The sequence below is a fragment of the Lathamus discolor genome, chromosome 4, assembly GCF_037157495.1.
Source record: "Lathamus discolor isolate bLatDis1 chromosome 4, bLatDis1.hap1, whole genome shotgun sequence".
Classification (NCBI taxonomy): Eukaryota; Metazoa; Chordata; class Aves; order Psittaciformes; family Psittacidae; genus Lathamus; species Lathamus discolor.
Window position 1 is genome coordinate 110,468,595 of NC_088887.1, and position 22,364 is coordinate 110,490,958.

General features: G+C 40.4%; 1 protein-coding gene across 1 annotated transcript in view; it reads left to right on the forward strand.

Annotated features, from left to right (window-relative positions):
- The first annotated feature begins 7,219 nt into the window (after positions 1 to 7,219).
- Positions 7,220 to 22,364, forward strand: part of RDX (radixin) — a 40,092-nt gene continuing 24,947 nt past the window's right edge. The window contains exons 1-2 of the mRNA XM_065678622.1: positions 7,220 to 7,830; positions 15,494 to 15,565. Of these exons, the coding sequence (XP_065534694.1) occupies positions 15,554 to 15,565 (12 nt within the window). The 5' untranslated portion in view covers positions 7,220 to 7,830; positions 15,494 to 15,553. The remainder of the gene's footprint in view (positions 7,831 to 15,493; positions 15,566 to 22,364) is intronic.

Consider the following 22,364-nt stretch of genomic DNA (forward strand, 5'->3'; position numbering starts at 1 on the left):
CTAGCAAAAAACTACAGCTACACCAAGTAAGTTACGGGGCTCTGTTACCAAGCACCCAGAACCTTAGCCAATCTAGTTTCATGGAAAAACTTACCTCTTTTGTAATTTCAATTTCAGCAGCATCTGAAATTTCAAATCTGTCCTTATGTGCCATCCTTTCAATCTCTGCTTGCCACTGAACTTCATAAATGCCATGTAATATTAGCAGAATTTAGACCCTTAAAGGGACTAAGTCAAACTGATTTCCCATTTCAATTTAATCTTATTTCATTGCTTTCGTATTCTTGTAATATTCTAGCTTACCTGGTTCTTCCATGTCTTTGAGGTACTCTTAAGGATAGACAAAGATTGTGTCTTTTAATATTAATTCTAAAAGCAAATAAAAATTCCTAAGTCTTTCAGACTTTTCATTTCAGGGAAATGAAAAAAGGAGCAGCCTTTACTTGAAGATACGGTACACTGAAATTCTTAGCATCCTAGAATTATCTGTCTTCCTTTCCTGCCTTGTTTTTCTTTGCTGAACTTTAATGGAGGGTGGTTTGTAAGGTAAGGTTTGATTGCAACATAACTGCTACAAGATCAGGTGCCCTCTTAAGGCTAAATTACCTCCTGGACTCAAAATTGCATCTTTGTGGGTCTGATGATGATAAAGCCTTGATATAAACCTAGTTCTGCAAATGAAATGGCAAAAATGCCTTGATACATTCCTCACTTGCTATGCTTGTGAGGTGAAAAAAAAGATTCTGTGGGTGTATCCACTTCAGTGGTAGAGCTGTAGCTGGTTTTAATGACACATGCTTTTGCTAGTATCAGTTCAGTCTTTTTATTCCTAAATTCATAGGAATTAATTCCTAAAATCATATGGTTTAGGTTGGAAGGGAGCTTAAAGCTCATCCAGTTTCAATCCCCCTGCCATGGACAGGGACACCTTCCACTAGACCATGTTGCCCAAGGCTCTGTCCAACCTGCCCTTGAACACTGACAGGTATGGGGAAGCCACAGCTTCCTGCGGCAACCTGTTTCAGAGGCTCACTGCCCTCACAGTGAAGAATTTCTTCCTAATGTCTAACCTGAATTTACCCTCTGTGAGAAGCCATTCCCCCATGTCCTGTCACTACATGCCCTGTTAAAAAGTCTCCAGATTTCTTGTAGGCCCCCTTTAGGTACTGAAAGCTGCTCTAAGGTCTCCCTGGAACCTTCCCTACTCCAGGCTGAACAATCCCAGCTCTTTCAGCCTATCTCCATAGGAGAGGTGCTCCAGCCCTCTGATCATCTTCATGGCCTCCTTTGGACTTGCTTGAATAGGTCCATGTCCCTCTTGTGTTGAGGACTGCAGGTGGGGTCTCATGAGAGTGGAGCAGAGGGGAAGAATCCCCTCGCTCAACCTGCTGGCCACAATTCCTTCAGAAGCCCAGAGTGCCTGTGGACTTACAACCTTGTACTCAGCACTAGCAAATTAACTCTGAAATAAGCCAGTGATTTCAGTGAAGACATAACATTTAAAATAAGAGTAACTGTATTTAGTCTCTACTTCTTTACATGTTCTTACTGGGACTTTTTTGTTTGTTTGTTTGTTTCCAGCAGAGTTTTATTATTAAGAATTACACAGAGTTTAGCTAAAACCAACTGTGGCAAAAATTGCCATCTGTTTTCTTATAACTAAAATTTTCTTCTATTTTCTTAATAGAAGGGGTTGGGGAAACCATTGTAGAACACCCCCTTAAAATAAGTGATGGGGTGTTTCCTTTGGTTCTGCCGGTATTTTTTATCTTGTGATGCTACCAGCATGCTTTCAAGAATGTCTCATATCTGGAAAACACAAAATTGAACATTCTACTTCAATTTTCACTCTTTTTTTCCCTAAATAAATATTACAGGAATTTCCCATTTAGAAAAAGAAGCCCTAACCACTCTATTTGGCTAGAGCTGAGGCGAAAGGTTGGAGTTCAGTTCTGCGGGGTTGTAGAACAGGGAGATGATATAAAGCCGAGAATGCATTTTGCTGGAAAAGTTGCAATTCTCCTTCCACAGTCTTGTTTATTCCTGCTTGTTAATAAGGAAGCAAGCAAATGCAGTATAATTAGAAGTGGTCAGGACCACAGAATACTTAAGTGACAGATTCCTAGCAAAAAACTCTACTTTTTAATATCATTTTGTTTATTCATAAAGGTGTATGGTTGTATCTCAGAACAGTGTACATATGTCTTAGGGAAAAAACAAACAACCAAACAAAACCCAAAACAAAAGCACAAAAGCATTTGGCTTGGCTCTAAAAGTTCTATATATTTTGCAAGCTTTCAAACACTTGCATCCAATTCCTTGATAAATACATTCCCCTTTTTTTCCTCCACAGAAACAGTCTCATCAAAAACGTTGTCAGGATTGGTGCCTTTAACTCTGCCTAGTACTTTACATCCCATTTTATTTCATTATAAATACTTAGTATTATTTTGCTGAAGTGAGTACCTCCATGATTAGCAATAACTGATTTCCAATGGCAGCAACTTGACCCAGCTACCGCCACATTATAACTAAAATAAATGCTGTCACTAAAAACCCAATGCTGTCACTGCAGAACAACTTGTGCTTGTCATAATAATTGTAACTATGAATGAGATAAAAATGTTACGTGGCCAGAAGCAGTAACTTCAGCTAGGTGTCAGCTGCTAGATGACAGCTTGATGCATCAGTGAAGGCATGTTTGGGTAACAGGAGACAAGAGCAATGACATAAGCAGATATGTCCCATCTTGGATACAGGAAATCAGACAGCTCACCCCCATCTTAACTGCAGAGCAGCTTTATTTGTTGACTTGTCTGTTGTGCAATTACCAACAGTTATAAAAACAAGTAATAAAATTATAATGGCGGTTGAAATACTAGCTGGAACGTAACAACTGCATAATAAATACTCTGTGTACAAAAAATAAATGCACAAATTATTACCACAGAGATGCAAATATTGATTCACATAAAATGAATTAAGATCCATATTTGACACTGTAAGATAAACACACTCCTCAACAAATGATTTTACTACTTGCTGTCTTGTGCAGTAGTATTAAAACTTGGCCCTGATGCAGGCTGACACGACTGCTGTCTTTGCTGTAGTACCAAAGACTAAATACCTAAGAGAGAACCGAATATGTGTCATTGGAAGAGGTCATCGTATGCACAAGCTGCTCAGTGGTAATGCTTTTGGGTTTCTCACTCACCCAGGCCCTAGGCAAGTGCAATTTGTCTGCTTCTGGTGGACAAGAGAAGCGATGCTCTCCTGAAGTCTTTCCCCAGCTGGAATTCACTGGGCTGCAGGACAAAACTTTTGCAAACAACCTTAAGGATTGTCAGTGATAAAGGTGTCTGCTGTCAGCCAAGGTTTAATGTCAACATTAGCGGCTAAGCCCCTCCAGGTGGGTTATTACAACAAAGGTAGAATGGCCTGACACCCAGCCAGCTGCCAACACAGCAGTTCATTAGCAGGTTATCCTGATCCGTTTTTCAGATGTTTTGATCAGGCTTTCACGTGGTGTTTTCCTGTTTCCTGCATGTCCCTGAAGAGGAGGGAAAATTCCCCTTCCAAGTAACTTTTTGCACACTAGGTCTGCCCTCCCTCAACAGCAATGCTCATGCAGGGGAATATCTGGCTGAAGGGTCCTGGACATGGACTCTCTTCCCTGGAGCTGAGGCTTGTGGAGGTGCTGTCGACTGCAGGATCACAGTACTGAGGGGGACATAAGTGAGCTCCACACAGCCATGGTGCTTCAGAAAGGAAAAGGACAAATCCCTCCAGCATCATACCACATTTCGCCTTTTGAATTTGATCAAAGCTGAGGCTATGTATATGCATGCAGTAAAGACAACTTGGATTGTTCAGTGTTACTACTGGAACCCTTACATATTTTCATCAAAATCTGGTTTTTAATAATGCTTTAAAAAACACTTTTTGGCATTAGATACACTTACTTTTAAATGACAAATTTAACAACAGACATAAAAACTGTTACTCCAGACATTTATTGTAATATCACCAAATATTTAAAATATCTGTGAATTGGATTCATCTAATAACCACAAAATTCTTTCAATTCCTTTGTTTCTAGCAAAGACTCTAAAAGGCAATGTAGCATACTTGTTGGGAAAATGAGTACGATTAATGCCCATTAAGGTAACATATCCTATTACTGTTATTCAAATACCAACAAAAGAATAAACAATTTGGTTTTAGACCATACAATTAGTAATAGTAAAGTTACCCTGAAATAATTTTAGACTATGTAAGATCTGCTTCTGTAAACATATTAATAGATGAGTGTGTATTGAGTCATATGCATAAATATTCTCAGCCAGAGTGGCTGGCTTCCAGGCATGCAGACTACATCCACATACAACCGTTCATGTGAGGGGCATGGTATGAAGGGTAGAACTGCACTTCTATCCTATCTGGTGTTATAAATCCAGGCTGAATTATAGGATAAAGACATCTTGCATACCATTTAAGGTGCCAAAAAATTCAGAAATTCCTCAAGGTGATTTTTTTTCCTTAGTTCTTTCCAAAATGCCTCGTCCAGTAAATGCCCTTGGATTGTGTATATAGCTGTAATAAAAGTAGATTCTAACACACCACTGGGTCTTCACTAATGCTTTATGCCTTTGCAGGTGCACTGTAAAGCAAGAGAAGTATTGGCCCCCAAAAGAAACCTTTACTTTCAAAAGTGATTCTAGGATTGATTCTTCAGATAGGGCCATCAAAGTTTTAAATTAAATCTGTTTTGTTTTGAATGAAAAGCTGTATTTTGGCATTATTGCTGGAAGACAAACTTCCTATCTTGCCCTTATGGCATTCTTATCTTTATAACCTACCTCTTAAAGAACTGTGTAATTTGATATGGGTATCTGAAAGCTCTCTTTATTGCCTGTAGTTCTTTCTATAGTTTCAGTTTCATGGCTAAAAAGAATACAATCTCTAACTACACTTTTGTTTTTACTGCCCTGTTTTATCAAACTGCAATTTTACACCCTGTTAAGGAAGGCGAGAAGCCACATTATACTGTTGACAAGGAAGATAAGAATATTATTTACCTTGACATTTTTGAGCAGTAATATTCTTCATTTAAGAGGGTAAGAGATAAAGCATATCCTACAGTGATAATGAACAGATTGAAAGGAACTTTCTTCCACATGCTATCAACACTAGTAAAGAAACCATGTCCTACTGCAATAATTCTGTATTTGAGCCAGTTCACAATGGAGTGTTTTGGAAGAAAAGTGAGCCTCTAATTCAGTCAACTGAAGTAAACACATTTTATCTGTGCAGTGCACTGAACCACAGACAACTTCTTAAGGTGACTGAAGGACGTAGGGTTTGGTTTTCCGTGGGTTATTGGTTTTTTCTTTTCCCTTGGATCTTACTCTGACCTGCAGGAAAAGGCTGCCTGAACAGGGGAGAGTACATGTCATACTGATGGTCAGTGGAACCATGAATCTGCACAGGCTGCAGGACCCGTCAGAAATTTAATGTACTGCAAAATACTCTGTTTCAAGACAGGATGCTCTTCACGAAGAAGAAAGAGGAGCCACTGTCACTTCCTTCTTGGAGCAAAACAGCATACATAAAGCTAGAACTGAAATTTTAGCCCATGAGAGGAAATGGAACACACCATTAATAAGACTGAGATGTTCAGTTTCTGTGTTGATGACTGCAAGAGAAACATCTCTTTGAAATATACAGTAAAAGGCATAAAATCATCACAGATTAAACTCATTAAATGCCCCTGGAAGAAGCAATTAAACTAATTCTTATATAATTAAATTTAATTTTGTTATAGTTTGTGTTACATAGTCATCTAGTTTATCAGCATGTTATTTAAAATTCCGTCCAAACAAATTTAAAAAACCCCAGCTTAGCCAGAGGCCCTCTGGGAGATTATTCCTTCTCGTTTGCCAGGCTGCTCTCCTTCTCCCCATGTCCCATTCATTCTAAAATGTTATTACTATTCTTTCTGAAGCAGCTTTAATTGAAAATTCCTCTCACTTCTTCCCCCAACCTTTCTTTATCAGACAGCCAGAGGGCTAGGTGTATTAATAGTAGCTGCATGACTCAGAGCTGGTAACTCAAGTGGATCCCTTTGCACTGAGCCTTGCTGTTTGTCCATTCTGGCTGTGTTGCCACCAAGCTCAGGAAGCACCCTGTAAACAAAAAGTAAACTGCAAAAGCACACAGTGAGCTGGCACTGCTACAACCTCTCCATCCTTCAGGATTCTCCTTACTGCTGTTTTCTTCTCCATCCCTATTGGGAATGTATATGAAAAAATGAAAATATGTATATGGAAAAAAAGAGGGTGGTGTCTGTGTCCCATCCCCCAGTGTAACTCTTTTCCCACCTGAGTGATGAAAAAGGAGCAAGTGTCTCATTAACTGTGATTATTGCTCTCTACAGCTACCTGAAAGGAGGATGGAGTGAGGGGGTGGCTGGTGTCTTCTCCCAAGTAACAAGTGATAGGACAAGAGGTAATGGGCTCAAGCTGTACCAGGAGAGGTTTGGATTGATTAGGAACAATTTCTTCACCGAAAGGGTGATGAGACATTGGAACAGGCTGCATAGGGCAATGGTGGAATTGCCCTCTCCGGAAATGTTTGAAAACCGTGTGGATGAGGCCCTTAGTGACATGGTTCAGTGGTGGTCTTGGCAGTCTTGGGGTAACGGCTGTCGTGATGGTTGGACTCGATGATCTTACAGGTCTTTTCCCACCTAGATGATTCCATGAAATGTACGAGAACAGCGCTCTCCACTCAAACTGCATTCTGCACTTTTTAAGGCTTCCCTTTGCTCCAGAGCCCTGTCAGCTGGAGCCTCGCAGCTCCCAGCTCACCCCCGAACCCCGTCCTGCCCGCTGCGCCCGGCCAGTGATGCCCCCGGCTGTCTTCAACTGCCGCGCCTATCGCACCGTACCGCACCCGTCAGCACACACGCTCGCCTTTTCCTCTCCGAAAAGGACACGGTATTTCCTCACGGAGCTTCGAAAGGAAGACATCCACGCTGCCAACCGCCTCCCTTACCCGCGATCAGGCCTCACTGACACTTTCCCTGTCTGATCCGCTGCGCTAACCGAAGCGCTCTTTTTCTCCTCATCTCCTGACTTACGCGAAGGAAGACCGCGCAGCTATTATAAGTAAACACGGGCGGGCAGAGCCGGGGTCAGGAGGCCCCCGCGGGACGCTCGCTCCCCACCCCCCAGCTCAGGCCCAGAACGCAGAACGTTGCCACAGGGCTCTGGCTAGGCCTCGGGACCGCCGTGCCCGGCCGGCGCCTCGCAGAGCGTGCTCCACCCGCTCCCTCCACCCTCCCCGGCAGCCACCCCTCACCGCCGCAGCACCACCGCCGCCGCGCCGAGCACGGCTCCTTCCGCGCCCGTGGACCACTCACGCCGCCAGCCCCCGCGCCCCTCCGCCGGCGCCGGCACTACGAGCACGGGCTTCGCGTCGCCTGTGGCGCAGGCCTGGTTGCGCCGCGCATGAGCGGGCGCAGAAGCAACATCTGAGAGGGGGAAAACCTGAGCGGCGGCGCCGCCGCCATATTGCGGGTCTGTCCGCCGCCGCCGCGCTTGGCGCCTCGTCCCCGGCGGCGCCGCGAGCGGCACGGCACGGCGCGGCCCTGCAGCGCCTCCTGCCCCGCTGCGAGGGGCAGCAGCGCGGCGGGGGGCCGGACACACACCTCCCTGCCCCGCCCCGCCCCGTGAGGAGCGGAGAGCGCCGTGCCCAGCGCCGACCCCGGGGTCTCGTCCCCCCCTGCTCACGCCGCTGCGCAGCGCTCTCGGGGGAGCGGAGCCCCAGGTGAGGCGGGGAGCGGCCGCACTGGCCCCACGGGGCGCCGCGGCGAGCGGAGCGCGGGCGGCTGTGAGGGGAGAGCGGGGGTGCCGGGCCACGGGGGCCGCGCCGGCAGCGGCCCGATGCGGGAGCTCGCCCGCAGCCCTCGGGGGCGGGGGACACCGGCGCGCAGCGAGGAGACTTGTTGCGGTGGCGGTGCGGCGCGCCGATCGGGTCCGGGGCACAGCGTCCGTCGCCGCCTGGTAGGGGGCCCCGGCTCGCCGAGTCCCCGCTGCCGATGAGGGGGCTGCGGGCGCTTTGTTGGGGAAGCCCCGGGAGCGCGCCCGAGCCGGGCAGCCCCCGCTGCATTATTCATGTCCCCGAGCGTCGCGGCTCTTGAGGTTACCGTAGACATGTGGCAGTCGGGTCGGGCAGCTGACTGTGGCGGTGTGGAAGAATAATAAGGAATTACTTCATAAACAAGTGCTGCGAAGCATCTGTTGCTGTCTATTGTTTTCAACAAATGCACAGTTTTAGAGTCCTTAAATACTGACCGACGTAATGGGCACAGCGGCCCTGAATGAGCCTTTGTGCATTGTTTTTTTCTTTGAATGGATTAATGTTTTCTACAAGTCGTGGGCATTTGTAATTAACCTCGCTGCTTAAAGCCTAGCGCAGATAAGGGGCTTTAGTTTCAACTTTGTGGCATTCACTTCTGCCAGTTTTCTTCATTTGAACGTGGAGAAAAAAAAAACCCTCTTTGGACTTTATGCCAGCCCCAGCTAATCACATCAGTTGCAAGGTGCTATTAAGCCTTTCCAGTCTATGTAACACCCTAGGCAAGTATTTCACGTTCCCTTTTCTGGTACAGGCTTTTAAAAAGATTTTTTTTTTTAACAGAGTTATGGGAGTGGCCGTCCTGAGTTTTAATTAATTCTGTCTTTGTGACTGGTTTGTGTCAGGCCTCAGACATGTCTGTGCATCTTAGTCTGTTTTTTTTGTCATCAGAGGTGCTTGTCATCGTGTTTAGGTCACAGAAACGTTTTGAGGATGCATGTGTCTGCAGCACCTCACAAACCCAGGGATCACAGAAATACCTTTGTTGCTGTCAGCTGTTACACAGAGTTTTGGCACAGTGCTGCTGGGCAATACGTGTTGTGAGGGAAGACGTGGAGTTGGTGTACAGTAACATTATGGCTGCTGTGATGAGGTAGTTTTCTTGATCGTTAAAGATAAGAGACAAGTAGTAACTGTTTATTGGATTATTCAACTTACCAATTTTGATCTATTGATTTAGCATAAGAGAGGCTGTGAGAAAAATAAAGTACAAGTGAGTGCAGTGTTCCCAGATAGGCAGCCTCCCAGCAAATGGCATTTGCAAGGCAGTGGCATATTTCCAAGCTTTGTGCTGAAGTGACACAGCTCTTCTATCAGGCTGGGAGACCAGAGAGCAGAAGTACAACAAACAGCTTTAGAAAACACATGGAAAATGGCATGGTGTGACATGTCAGGAGCTGTCCAGAGAGTTTCCCTTGAATGCTGACTGAAAGAAGTGGTGTGAAAGTGTTAGGAGAGATGACAAAAAGAGTTCTGGTCTGACTGTTTCTGCCATTGCAGAAGAGAGAATTGCAGGGCTTGATAAATTGCCAGAAAAAGAGTTGGTTCACAGAAAATAAGGTAAAGCCATAAAGAGACTGAGAATATGGCTCCACCTACAAGATGCAAAATTAGAGGGGTAATAAGTGCAGGAGTTACGATATTAGAAGGCAGTTCCTGGTAAAGAAAGTTACTTTAGCCATTGCCAGGATAAGTATGTGGCCTTTCTTCAGCATTCTTGCTCTGCTTTTTGAGAAAGGGTACTTCTCTTGGCAGAGGTAAAGAGGGAAGTTAAGGTATTACTACTTTCTATTGGATGTGTTGAATACATCAAAGCTGTCCTGTTGCTTTGTGTTACATTAGGAGTCTGTGGGAGTAGAGGAAAGGGAGGATTTTCAAGTCTATAAATGTAAACAAAGCTTTATACAAACTTCTGAAGAAAGTCTTGATTGTTGAATGATACTGATCCATTAAAGCAGCACTCTGTGTATCTTGCATGCTCAGCAAGTTTACTCCAGATCTGAAGGGGCCTAGGTAAACTTTTTCTTTTCAACATTGAAGGGCTGCATTTGTGGGTTAACTTTACCAGGAGGCTAATTCTTTACTGTGCTTTGAATTTAAAAGCTTCTTTCCCTTTCTGTTTTAGATGTTTATTGAGCACTCTGTGAAATGAAACCTTCAAGTCATGTAGTACAAGGAAACACAAATATTGCATTGGCCCCAAAAGGGAGTTAATAATCTTTACACTAGAACATTTTGATTTAAGAACACTAGCTAGTGTATATGGAGACTTCAGGGTTTTAAGTTACCTTTATCTTACAGAGCCAGTTCTAAGAGACTTAACAGCATCATTTAGAAGATAGAAGACATGGTTTTGAAATGGGATATACTTAGTATTTTGGTTATGTCATAATTCTTTGTTAACTGAATTTTTAGAGAAAGATTTATTTCACTTTGAAACAGCAAAAACCTGCACCAGTCACACTCTGTAATTTCCATTTTTGCTGGTATATCAGATGTACATGGGAAGAATGGCATTCCTGTCATTGCAGGACTCCTCAAAATATTAGAGTTATTTTAAGTAGTGCAGTTCTGAGTACTTTGAAGTTAAACTTGAAGTTAAGGTTACTAAACTTAATAAATATTAACTGTATGTAAATTGTACAGCACAGCTATAGCATACCAGTTTATTAACTGGCAAAACTGCAAGTATGGCATGAATATTCTTTGGCTGGTCTGTGTTGCTTTTTGTTTAACTACTGTGTTGGCAACTGCCAAGTTTTCATTTGTGCTTCTGAAGTTCTCAGGAACTCCAGTTTAGAAGGAACATTTCACTCTTCAAAATAAATTTAACTATAAATATGTTTAGTGTGTAACAATTTACTGGTTGTATTGCATTTATTTTTAAAAGAGACAGCAAGCCTATAGCAAGTATTTTAGGGAAGGGAGGATTGGGGAAAATGGTGGTTTTTAAGAAGCTAAAGATACAGTACTCAAATAGTACCTAAAACTCTGCATGTGATATCTAGCACTCATCAAATCTCAATTATTGCATGTTACTTACAGAATTCAGCTCTTTGTTTTTCTTATTTTCCTTTTTTTTTTTTTTTCTTTGTGAGCTAGATAGCTTGTTTTGGTGTTGTCCATCCCCCCCGGTTTGCTTGCATCCCAGACAACCTCTCTGTCAGTCTGAAAAAGATGTATGCAGAAGTAAAGTCTGTGAGGAATGAACGTCGTTATTGGACTGCAGTGAGTGTGTCATTAGGGAGCTGTTAGTGTAGAAGAAGATTGCCCTACAGGCATTCACAGGCTGCTCTGGAGCACAGAGGCGTTCTTTTAGAAAGCTGAGACCAGTTAGTCAGGTACATTGGCCTGTAAGTTGCCTACTGCTGCCAAAGATCTAAAACTTTCAGGTATCACAAAAAAATGCAATGATATAAAACTTTGAAAAGAAAAAGAATAATAATTTTAAGTAAGCTCCTGTAAATGAGTGAGTTATATTGCTGTGGCTGAAGATGTGTTGTCCCTGTCATCTCTATGTAGGAAAATTGAGACTGAAGCTTTTGCTAGAGCTTAGGAGGTACACTGCTGAAGAGATGGCTTCTGAGAGAAGCTGTCAGATGAGCATCCTGCTTTTGAGGGTTGGTTCTGTGCCAGCTGGGTGTCCTGCTCAAGCCTTCTGCCTCCTATCCCATCCTCACCTGACCTCAGCCCCATGGCTGTGTATGAATGTCTCCTTTGAAACCAGCTGCTGCATAAACTATTTGACAGAATTTTGGCATGAAGCATTTTATTCACCATCGTCTTGCGAAGAAAGCTTTGTCATCTTTCAACAATTGCTTTATTTGTTGGCTTCTGTGTCATAACTGGCAACATGGGTAATACTGATCTAAAAATCCTAACTGTGTTGTAGTGAAATGAGCTGAAATCTCAGCTCTTCATTTCGAGAGAATTCTTGATGTTCTGGATGATTTTTTTGTTTGCTTGTGTTTTGGAGCCTGCTGATGTTTTGGTGATTTGGTCCAGAGTCCGTATACTGCATATGCTGTGAAGGTTTCAAGGGCTGGAATGTTACAGCAGTAGGAACCCTGCAAAGTCGCAAGCCTACTAATCCTGATTTGGAAGAGGCACCTTTGGGAATTGAAATACCAAAGTGATGAGCCTTTATGTCTAGTAGATCACAAACTGGTTTTAGAATGAGGGAAGTGACAGGGCTGTCATTCCCAATCCCAGCTGACTGGGTTGTTTTTCTCTTACTTGCAGTGCCATTTCACGTGAGTGTTAAGTAATTAATTGTTTCAAAGATAAAAATTTAGTGAAACTGATAAGGTTTCATCCACTAAATATAAATTTATTGGAAATGCGTAAGTAGCAGACTTGAACCCAGACTCCAGTAATGATAAGGAGATGCACAACATTTTGGCAGTGATTTTGATATTTCTGGCAGTGATTTTGGGTTTCTTTTGGCCAAATATTTTCCTTATATTTGTTTTGTTTTTAGTGTTAGCTGATGCCAATAATTGGGAGAGATAGGGTGTTATTTTTCTATTTACTGCTTATTTTATTTTCAATTTTTGCACAATTTTAAGATCTGTGAACTTGATTTTTATATTCATATAATACTTTGTTGTAATGCTTCTGTGTGAATATACTCTTTAGAAGTTGCATAACATTTTTAGTATGAAGGCACGTAGACACGGGCTGTTTTCTGCATTATATATAAAATGGATACCATGGCCCATGAATTTAAGTTTTTTGATTTTTTTTTTCCATTATAATGTGGCACAAGGTCTCTTTTATCTGACATTGAAACAAATTCAACATAGTTGCTTCTAAATTTATCAGCTTTCTTTCTTTTTAAAAAAATAAATGATAGAATTTTATTTATTTATGAATTTATTTTATCATAGGAAAAGCTATTACAGCAAGCGCTTCAATAAAAAATACCTGGGATTTTTTTTTTTTCCATGTTGCCCATGTACTATGATAATTTATCAGGCCTGTGTGGTCTTTGGGGCTGACAGGCTTCAATTCTATTGAGTTTTGCGCAAGGATTCTTACTTTCAGCTTACACCTTTGTTTTATTGCATGCAAACAATTCTGTGAAGTCATTTAAATTGCATGTCTACCAGTTGTGATTTGATGACAGAAATAATGTGTTCAACTTTGTAGTCACAGCTTAGATTTTAAAAATTACCTTAGGATTTTAATACATGTTTTCAAATAAGTAATTTAGAATTGGTTGGTAGTAGTCTAACAAACTATTTGGGTAAAACCCAAAGCAATAAGTTGGGATGGAAGAATTTGCAGTGCCAGAATGTATGAGGTTCTGACAGTCATTTTGGAAAGTGATTGACATGGTCTCTCTTAAAGACCCCAGGGAGTAATCACTTGATAATACAGATCTTGGCCTTGTGCCATATGTTGACATTTATCTTCTGGAGACTGGACTTCTTATCAGTCATCTTACCATGGCCTTTCTTTTCGATGCTAATATAACTGCAGGCACATAAGAATAGTTATGCTACTTAATATTCCTTTTAGTACTGTTTGCTTGGCACGCTTATAAAATGGTGCATGAGAATCTAATTTAGCTTTTGCATCATTAATTAACTGAGTCTTAACTCTAGGGCTTCAATTTGCATTCAGTTTTGCAAGCAGTGAGCCTCTGCTGTCAAAAAGGTGAACACAGGGATTACTGCAGCTCAGAATCCTGCTGACTGTTAGCAGATACTAGAGTCAAGCTTGGTTTACGTTTTACTTTCCTTCCATTTTTTTCTGAAGAGTACATTAGGGAAAGGGAGAAGAGGGAGAAGCAGTCTCTTCTGTGAACTGGAAATGTGCTGTTGAATTTTATCAAAAGCCAGTGTTGTAAGCACCTGTAAACCTATTTTTTTTTTCACCGACAAAAAGTTTTGTGGTTACAAAAAAAAAAAAAGGAGAGGAATTCCAGAAAAATCTATTTTTTTTTCCAAGAATATATTGAACAATATCTTAGAATAGTAGTCTTACTGCTGCTATCCAATACTTTAGAGTATCTGCCATAATTAAAAAAAAAGAATACATCTACAGGATGTAATTGTCTTTATGCTAGACAAACGTAATATTGTGTATAGTTGTGCTACATTAATTTTATCATAATGAATAGAAAGATGTTGGTTTAATTTTTTTCAGACTGATGTTTCAATAAACGAAACTTGCTCCATATCTGCATTATACCATTAGATCTGTATGTCATCTTTAGTCTTAACATTAATTTTTCTTTACCAGCTAACAATACTGATGCTTTTTAAATTCTGTTTTCACCCTTTATCTCTTTTTTCTAGCCCTTTTTCTTGAACATATCTTTACAGATTAGAAAAAGAAATACAAATTAAGTGGTAGAACACCTTAGGTTGCCATGCAAATGTTTTTAATGTTTACTGTATTATTGCCAAGAAGCAAGGAAAAATAACTTCTTTTGTAAATATATATAACTATACTTTGTATTTGCATTTTTATTTATGGATGAGAATTTATATAATTTTTTAAAAAATAAATCACTCTAAATATTTTGGGGTTTCCCTGTATCTTTTTTTGTTTCATTTATTATTTATTTTTAAGCACTTCTAAAAATTTTATACATCTGATGCAGTCTTGGAGTGTTATGATACTGGAATCTCAGGGTGTTCTGATTAGTATGTCACTTTCTTTTTTCTTAGTGTAAGTGTAATTCCAGTTAATATTATTTTTGAAGGCAATGCCATCTTTGGTACTCTTTGCAGACCAGCAGCAGGAAGTCATTACTTTAAAATCGTGCAGGAAGGTAACAAGCTGTTTACTCTTCTTGAGGTAGAATGAATTGAAAAGGAGGCAGGATGCTGTCTACCAGTATCATTGCAAGCAGATTTTTTCAAGACATAAAACCTTTTTAGGAACAGAACACAATAGCAAATACTTTCATTACCATGTGGACATAACTTACAGACTTTCTGCTTTTTTTTTTCTTTTTTTTTTTCTTTTTTTGAAGAAAAGCTCTATTATTTTAAGCGGAGCAGATTTTTTCCCCATTTTTTTTTTTTTTTACTGTGGTGTACTTGCATTTCTCTTCATTTGGGAAAAATAACTGTATCATCCCTTCAGTGAGAGAAAAGCATGCTTTTATAGATATGAAATACAGTTTTGATGGTTTAAAACTATGTTAGGTTTATTTCTTTGTTTTCATGATGTTTCAAGTTTGACTAGAGTTGACAGATTAAATTGCAGCTTTGGAGTTCCTTGTATGAATTTTATTTCCTAGTAAATAATGGTAAAGGTTTTTATACTAGAAGATGTCGGATACCAAAAGCTTTTAAAAGAATTTGTAGCACTTGGGGAACTGTTGTCTCTGTATTCTAACATTAGTGGATTCATATTTTACAAAAACTAGAAAGGAGGCTACTACTTAGAGACCTGTATACTGTGCTACTGGCTTAGTTACTTTTTATATACGGCATCTACTGAAAAGCACACTTTGTACATGTAGAACACTTGTTTACTTGTCATGGAATTTGTGCTATTTGCTGTTATGTTTTGATTAATGTAAAAACAACCCTTTCAATTTTGTTTTTGGCAGAAGGGGACAAAGCATTTGTGGAAGACTTAAGTGGACAAGGGACTAAAGAAAACAAGAAAAATGCCGAAACCAGTAAGTAGCTGTTTTTTTCACTCATTTAAAATCTAACAGGGTTTTCATGTTTTAGAGTGGTGATCTTTTAACAGCTGTAGTTGTTTTGACTCTGCCCTTTCTAGATTTCATAAGATCTAATAATGTACAATTGGAGCTGAGATAGTTTAATACCAACGTGGAAAAAAGATCAAGAAAGCTTGGTACTGCAAGTTACATGGAGCGTTACTTAGAGATGGGGCAGTACTTACAGAACACAATGAACTTGGAGCCCATTTGACTGGCAGGAGGAATGACTTTCCAAGAATTGTTGACTTTGAGATGAGATGGCATACAGTGGTTAATGGAGGCATTATTAGAACCTGACTCAATGTCTGTGAGAACTGGTGGAAGAACTTGCTGCAGGATTTAGCAGGGGAAGCCAGAACATGTGTAAAGTGTCTGTGACTACCGCGTAGGTGGTAGTTTTACCATGGTAGAGGGTGAAACCTAGAAGGTAAGTGTTAAATGGAAGAAATAAGCAATGTTTGTGGTCTCCTATTCATCACACTTCAGCTGAGAAAGGAGTTCATCAATTTTCTATCCAGGGGAAAAAAAAAACCAAACCAAAACTCAAGCTTTTGTGTTGATAATAGTTCTAGAATTCTTTGAAAAGATAATTATTCAGCAGCTTGATTATTTTGCTGTTGATACAATATTGGTTGCTCAAGATTTCATCTGCCATGTGTTAAGTGACTTTTGGTTGTCTCTTCCGCTTGTATCCAGTGAGCAAAGCATTCGGAAAAGGAACTGAATTGTCAGGACAGGTTATTTCTATTCAGCTCAATTAGTTTATGTAATAGCCTTCGGGTTTTCTTGGTTTTCTGATGTTTCATTGAGATAGTAGATTATGAGCAGGGCCGCAGATCTGTTACTAAGAATAAACATGTCTTTGTGCATTGTGTGTAGACATATTCATACCTATACATGGAACCCTAACTATTCCATAATTCTGTGTATAAAAGGTTTTTGCTTTTAATCAGAAATTATCATTATAAATAATCTGTATATTATGACAGCATTTGGAACTGTTACAGCTTACTGACTAATGTGAGCATGGACCTGTCTAAGGGCTAGAAGTTGTGTTCTGAGATTTGCTCTTGAACTACTGTCCAAATGGCCATACAATACAGTTTCTATAATTTCTCCTTGTCTCACCTGTGGATTGGGGGCAGTATTTTGGCACTTCCTGAAGCTGGAGGTAGTTACTTGTATCCTGCCCTTTTCTTACAGAAAGCTGCACTATTAAGGACAGGAAAATGGATTTGCAGCATACTGTTTTCTGACCTTTTTGATTCCTGGCTATGATAATTGAATAGTATCTTTGATAGAGGTTCTCAACTGGAAAACTGTATTTTAAGACTGAAGCATAAAGTCACTGTGAGCACATGTGTTTCCTGCAGCCCTCAACTCCATGGTGCTACAGAGCAGTGAGGTCTCAGAAGTGATGACTAAAAGAAAGATGGCCTGAATGAGGTTACTTCTTTTTAAATTCTGTGTTTGGAACCATGAAATTTAGGCAGGCAGGGTTCCCTCTATTTTTAGGACCTGAGAAAATCATAGGAAATGCAGTTTTGTGGTTGTTCAGAAGAAAAGCAGCATCTTTAAAACTGGGATAGCAGAGATGCTGGAAGAGCTCACAATCCACCCTAGGAATGGAAATTTGCTACCATATCTTAGGAGAGAAGCTGGACTTATGCCGAAGATGAGATAAATTTTTTTTCCTTTTATGAGGGGCTTTTTATATAGAATTCTCATGTGCTGGGATGTTCTTGTATGTCTCCTGGCAAAATAGGCACATGTGAGATCTTAGAAGGAAGCTAAACTAAAGAAACCATTAAAAAATGAAATTAAATTAATTACATTTCTTGGAAAATGTCATATGGATTTCTTCCTGTAAACTCCAGGTTGCTGTAATTATAATTAGTAATCAGTGAATGAAGAAGTAGTATATGTCAAAGGTTAAGTAATTTGATCTATAAAAATGAAACCTCAGATTTTGCTCTGGCTGCCTCGTTTGAATGGTAATCTTTAGGAGCTTTTCCCCTATTTTTTTTTCCTTGCTGCTGTAATCAAAACTGGAGCTCCCAAAACTGGAGTTCTGTTTTCAGTGTGTTTAGTTTTCTGCTTGCTAAAGAATAGAATGTTTGTTCAATCTTATTTTTGTCTTTTCTTCCTAAAAGAATAGACAGAATGTTTCTCTGCTGTATGCCTTTCTCCAAGATCTCTCCCAAAAATAGAAACATAGAAACTAAAGTTAGACCTCATTAGTTACATAACGGTTAATCATTTCATAGGCTAAGAAGATTAGGTTTAATTGACTGAAATATTAGTTACATTTATAGGGTGTATGAGGAGTTAAAATTACCAGCTGTTTTTGCTGGTACTTTGAGGCATTTTTGCACAAGGCAGCAAGGCGTGAAGGAGAAAGCATTATGCTGGGTAGTAGTGGGTAGATGTCAAAGCTACTAAGATTAAAAAAAAAGTCTTTTTATTTTTATTTTTAGGCTTGAACGTTGTACAATGTTGTGTATTCGGAAGGAGTGGATACCAGGTTCTTGAATGATATTGTATGCTTAAAATTTGAATTAATATGTACGAGATCAAGTTAATTTCTCTAAAGTGGTTGAATTAAAATACTGTAAAATTACTTTTTTCCTTGAGTTGTTTCCTTGTTGTTTTACAGGAAAATCTGAGATGTGTAGTGCAGTATTTGAATTATGGTTTGAATAGATTATTTGTTTCTGCAGCATAGACAACTGGTGTCAGTTTGGAGGGCTGTTTTCTTTTGGTTTCTCTATTAGTAAAATCTCTTCACCATTATTCTGTAGCCTTCTGTTCCTAATGCTGTTTAATCCTTATCTTTTTACCTTATCTTCATTAACTTTTACATCTCTTCCAATGTCTGCTTTAAGGTTGATATTCAAGAGTGTGATACATATATTTGTACAGTGTGTAAAGCAGTGGGACCAACACATTGCTACTCCCTAACACAAATTGTTTAATATGCAAATTTGATACAGTTATCAGCTGCACTAGTGTGAACAAACCTTTTTTTGCCGTATGAAATTTTCTTATACCTGACAATTGGACTGGTTTTTTTGTGGCTTTTACATGTGACTAATTCACACTGCACTTGTCAAAACATAGCAAAACCTCTTCCATGTAATTTGAAATGGCTTTCTTACTAATATTGATACCTACTCAGTTTTGGGCTTCCTGATGAAAGCTGAAGTGCCGCAGCAAACATCTGCACACAATGGCTGAAGGTACAATAATAGGAAGTATTAGACTGTTAAGCTATATTTTTTCAAGTCTTAAAGCAGTGAAAGAATACAACAAAAGTATAATTCTCATATAAAATGTGTGCTTTTAATATGTGCACATGGATGTTTATTGCTCCATGTGTCTTCATTGACTATATTCTTCATTGATTTTGATAAATTCCTCCACAGATAAATTACTTCAGATTTTTTTTCATTATTACTTTTTTTTTTAATAAATACTATTTTGTGAGCTGTGGCAAATGTCCTCATAACCCATTAGCAACATCTTATCAAAACTTCAGTTGCTCCTTTCACAAAAATAACATGTACGTAGGTATGTGTTCTTCTCTTTCCCTTGACCATGCTAAAGACATTTGAAGACAGGCTGAGGAAGTTGGGGCTGTTCAGCCTGGAGAAGAGAAGGCTGTGTGGTGACCTAATAGCAGCCTTCCAGTATCTGAAGGGGGCCTATAGGGATGCTGGGGAGGGACTCTTCGTCAGGGACTGTAGTGACAGGACAAGGGGTAACGGGTTAAAACTTAAACAGGGGAAGTTTAAATTGGATATAAGGAGGAAATTCTTTCCTGTTAGGGTGGTGAGACACTGGAATCAGTTGCCCAGGGAAGTTGTGAGTGCTCCATCCCTGGTGGTGTTCAAGGCCAGGTTGGATGAAGCCTTGTGTGGGATGGTTTAGTGTGAGGTGTCCCTGTCCATGGCAGGGGGGTTGGAACTAGATGATCTTGAGGTCCTTTCCAACCCTAACTATTCTATGATTCTATGAACCAACTCTGGTAAAATACAGGTGGACTCAGACTGCTAGTTCTGATGCCAAGGACCTGGGCAAGTGTTAAAAGTGGTCCCATGTGAACCTCATGAGGCTCAACAAGGCCAAGTGCAAGATCCTCCAGCTGTGTTGGGGCAACCCCTGGTATCAATACAGGCTGAGAGGGATGAAGGGATTGAGAGCAGCCTTGTGGAGAAGGACTTGGGTGTACTGGTGGATGAAAACCTGGACATGAGCTGGCAGTGTGTGCTCACAACCCAGAAACCAACTGTATACTGGGCTGCATCAAAAGGAGCACATCCACCAGGTCAAGGGAGGTGATTCTGCCCCTCTGGTGAGACCCTCCACTGCAGTCCTGTGTTCAGCTCTGGAATCTTCAGCACAGGGAAGGACATGGACCTGTTGGAGACGGTCCATAGGAGAATCACAGAAACGCCCTGAGGACTCAAGCAACTCTCCTATAAGGACAGTCTGGAGAGTTGGGGTTATTCAGCCTTGAGGAGAGGATGCTCCTGGGAGACTTTAGGGCAGCCTTCAGTATTTAAAGGGGGCCTAGAAGAAAGATGGGGATGGACTTTTCAGCAGGGCCTGCTGTGATAGGACAAAGGGAAATAGTTTTAAATTGACTTTTCCTGTTTCCCATTTTTTGTAGTTCTTAGTGGGTTTGTTTATTTTCACCCTTTGAGAACCATGAGTTGCAGGACCCGCTTGCTGCCAGCGCCACAGCAGAGGTCTTAATCCAGGCAGGGTGCTCCAGGCTGCCTCTGTGTTGCTGCTGTCCCCCATGTGCTCACTCCACATCTCTGACTCACCACATGGACCTTGACAGAGGATTTGTAAAGTCTAAGTTACTCAGTTACTAAGACTGCAGCAGCATTTTTAAGTGTTTCCCAGTCATGACCACCATGGTATTTTAGTGTTTAATATGTGGCTAGAGACATCTAGTTCTGTAATTAGCAATATGAATTGTTAAATTGTGGCACTGAAGATAATGTTTGCATATAGCCACTTTTTAACTTTAGGAAAAAGGGATGCTTTCTCAGGCGTACTCCTATGAATTGCAGAATCATCTACAGAGTTTCTTGATTAGTTTACCAGAGCGGGATCCATAGAAGACATCTGCTCAGAGTTCAGTCAAAATTATGTATGAATATACCAAATGAGACTTGTTGCAGTTCTTATGCTGAGTCCTTGCACAGCAGAAGAGGATTTGTGTTGTGATTGAGCAGCTGAAGGAATTGGCTACATCTTGCCTAGTGCTTTGTCATAGTTCCCTAAGGTTGAAGGAAGATGTGTGATCCTGGTGAGAGCAAGATTGAAAAGCATTAAATGGGTCTTGTGGTATGAGCAGCGGTAGCCTTCCAACACTTGCTTCAGGAAACCTTCATCTGTTTCTCTTGTTACCACTGCAAGAGCTCCTTCCCACTTCCATATTCATGTGGTAAAGTCGGTTCAGGGTATTTATGTTCAGATTAGTGTCTGTCTTCACAATTTGTGGTTCAAATAATTTCCCTCTGTCACCAGTGTCACATCAGAAGTGTTGTTTCAAAGTAGCCGGATACCCAGGAGCAGATTACCTGAGTGGCAGTCCATATCTCTGCCTGTCTTCTCAATTCCCTGCCTTTTAATAATGTGGAAACTTCCCTCCTGACTCTTATTAATGCAGTTGGTTAGCTTTATTTTACAGACAGCATAACTGACAGCAGGGGTTTGATTTTGTTGAGAGGGTGCTGTGTGATTGAGTTTTAGATAAGTAAACCTTGTGGGCTCAGTCTCAGGCTTTGCCAAAAGTAACCTTCTTATTTTCCATGGTTAGAAATAACTGAAGCTGTGAAACAATGTTATAAGGTAGCAAAAGCTCTGTGTTTGCATGCCAAAAAATCTTAAATCAGTCCAAATGCCTTCAAAAGGAAAATACCAAGTGTAGTGTTAACTTTGTGAGTATCTTCTTAAATAACTCATGTCAGAAAAGGTAACATTTTAATACTGCTGTCATTGAATTTGTGACTTTCTTAGGAGAGCCAGAAGTGTAGATACGAATTAGCAATTGGGCTGTTAACCAGAAGCTCAAAGAAAAAGAAAATTGCTGAAAACTGGAGCAGTTAAAGGTGTGTAAGTGAGCCAGTACTCCTGATGTGTATTTGTATCTGTTGCAGATGCAGCAGCTGTGTATTCAGATTTTATTCGAGGCAGTGACATCCAGAAGTGACCAGAATCTACAGACTGTGTTGAGCTTGCCTCTCTATTATATCTGTTGTTGTACTGTTTGAATATTTTAGTTCTTGTGAGGAATATAGACTTGCATGTAGTAATTCTTGCATTTATAGATTATGACATTTATTATAAGGATATTTATGTGAGAATTTTCTGCTGCAACTCTTTAGGAGCTTGTCTGCTGCAATTATTTGAACTTGCTTTGCTTTGTAGATCTCCTTCAATGCTTCTTGTTTTGGCAGTGGTGCTGTTAAATGACAATCTTTGGTGTTTAATAAAGTTACATTTTAGCCTTATCCTTTGTAACTTGCTTTAGGGCAGCTACAAGTAAGCAAGCTTCATTTTTAAAATTGAAAAGCTGCTTTAACAAATTAACTTCTTATAATTAAGGGGTGACCCCCAAGTCAACCCAGTGGGCAACTGGCAGGATTTTTTTAACAGACCTGTTTAAAATGGGTTGTTCTGTTAGAGAATAAGCAATTTTTTTTTTCCTCTCAATATGAGCAGAGTAGGAGAA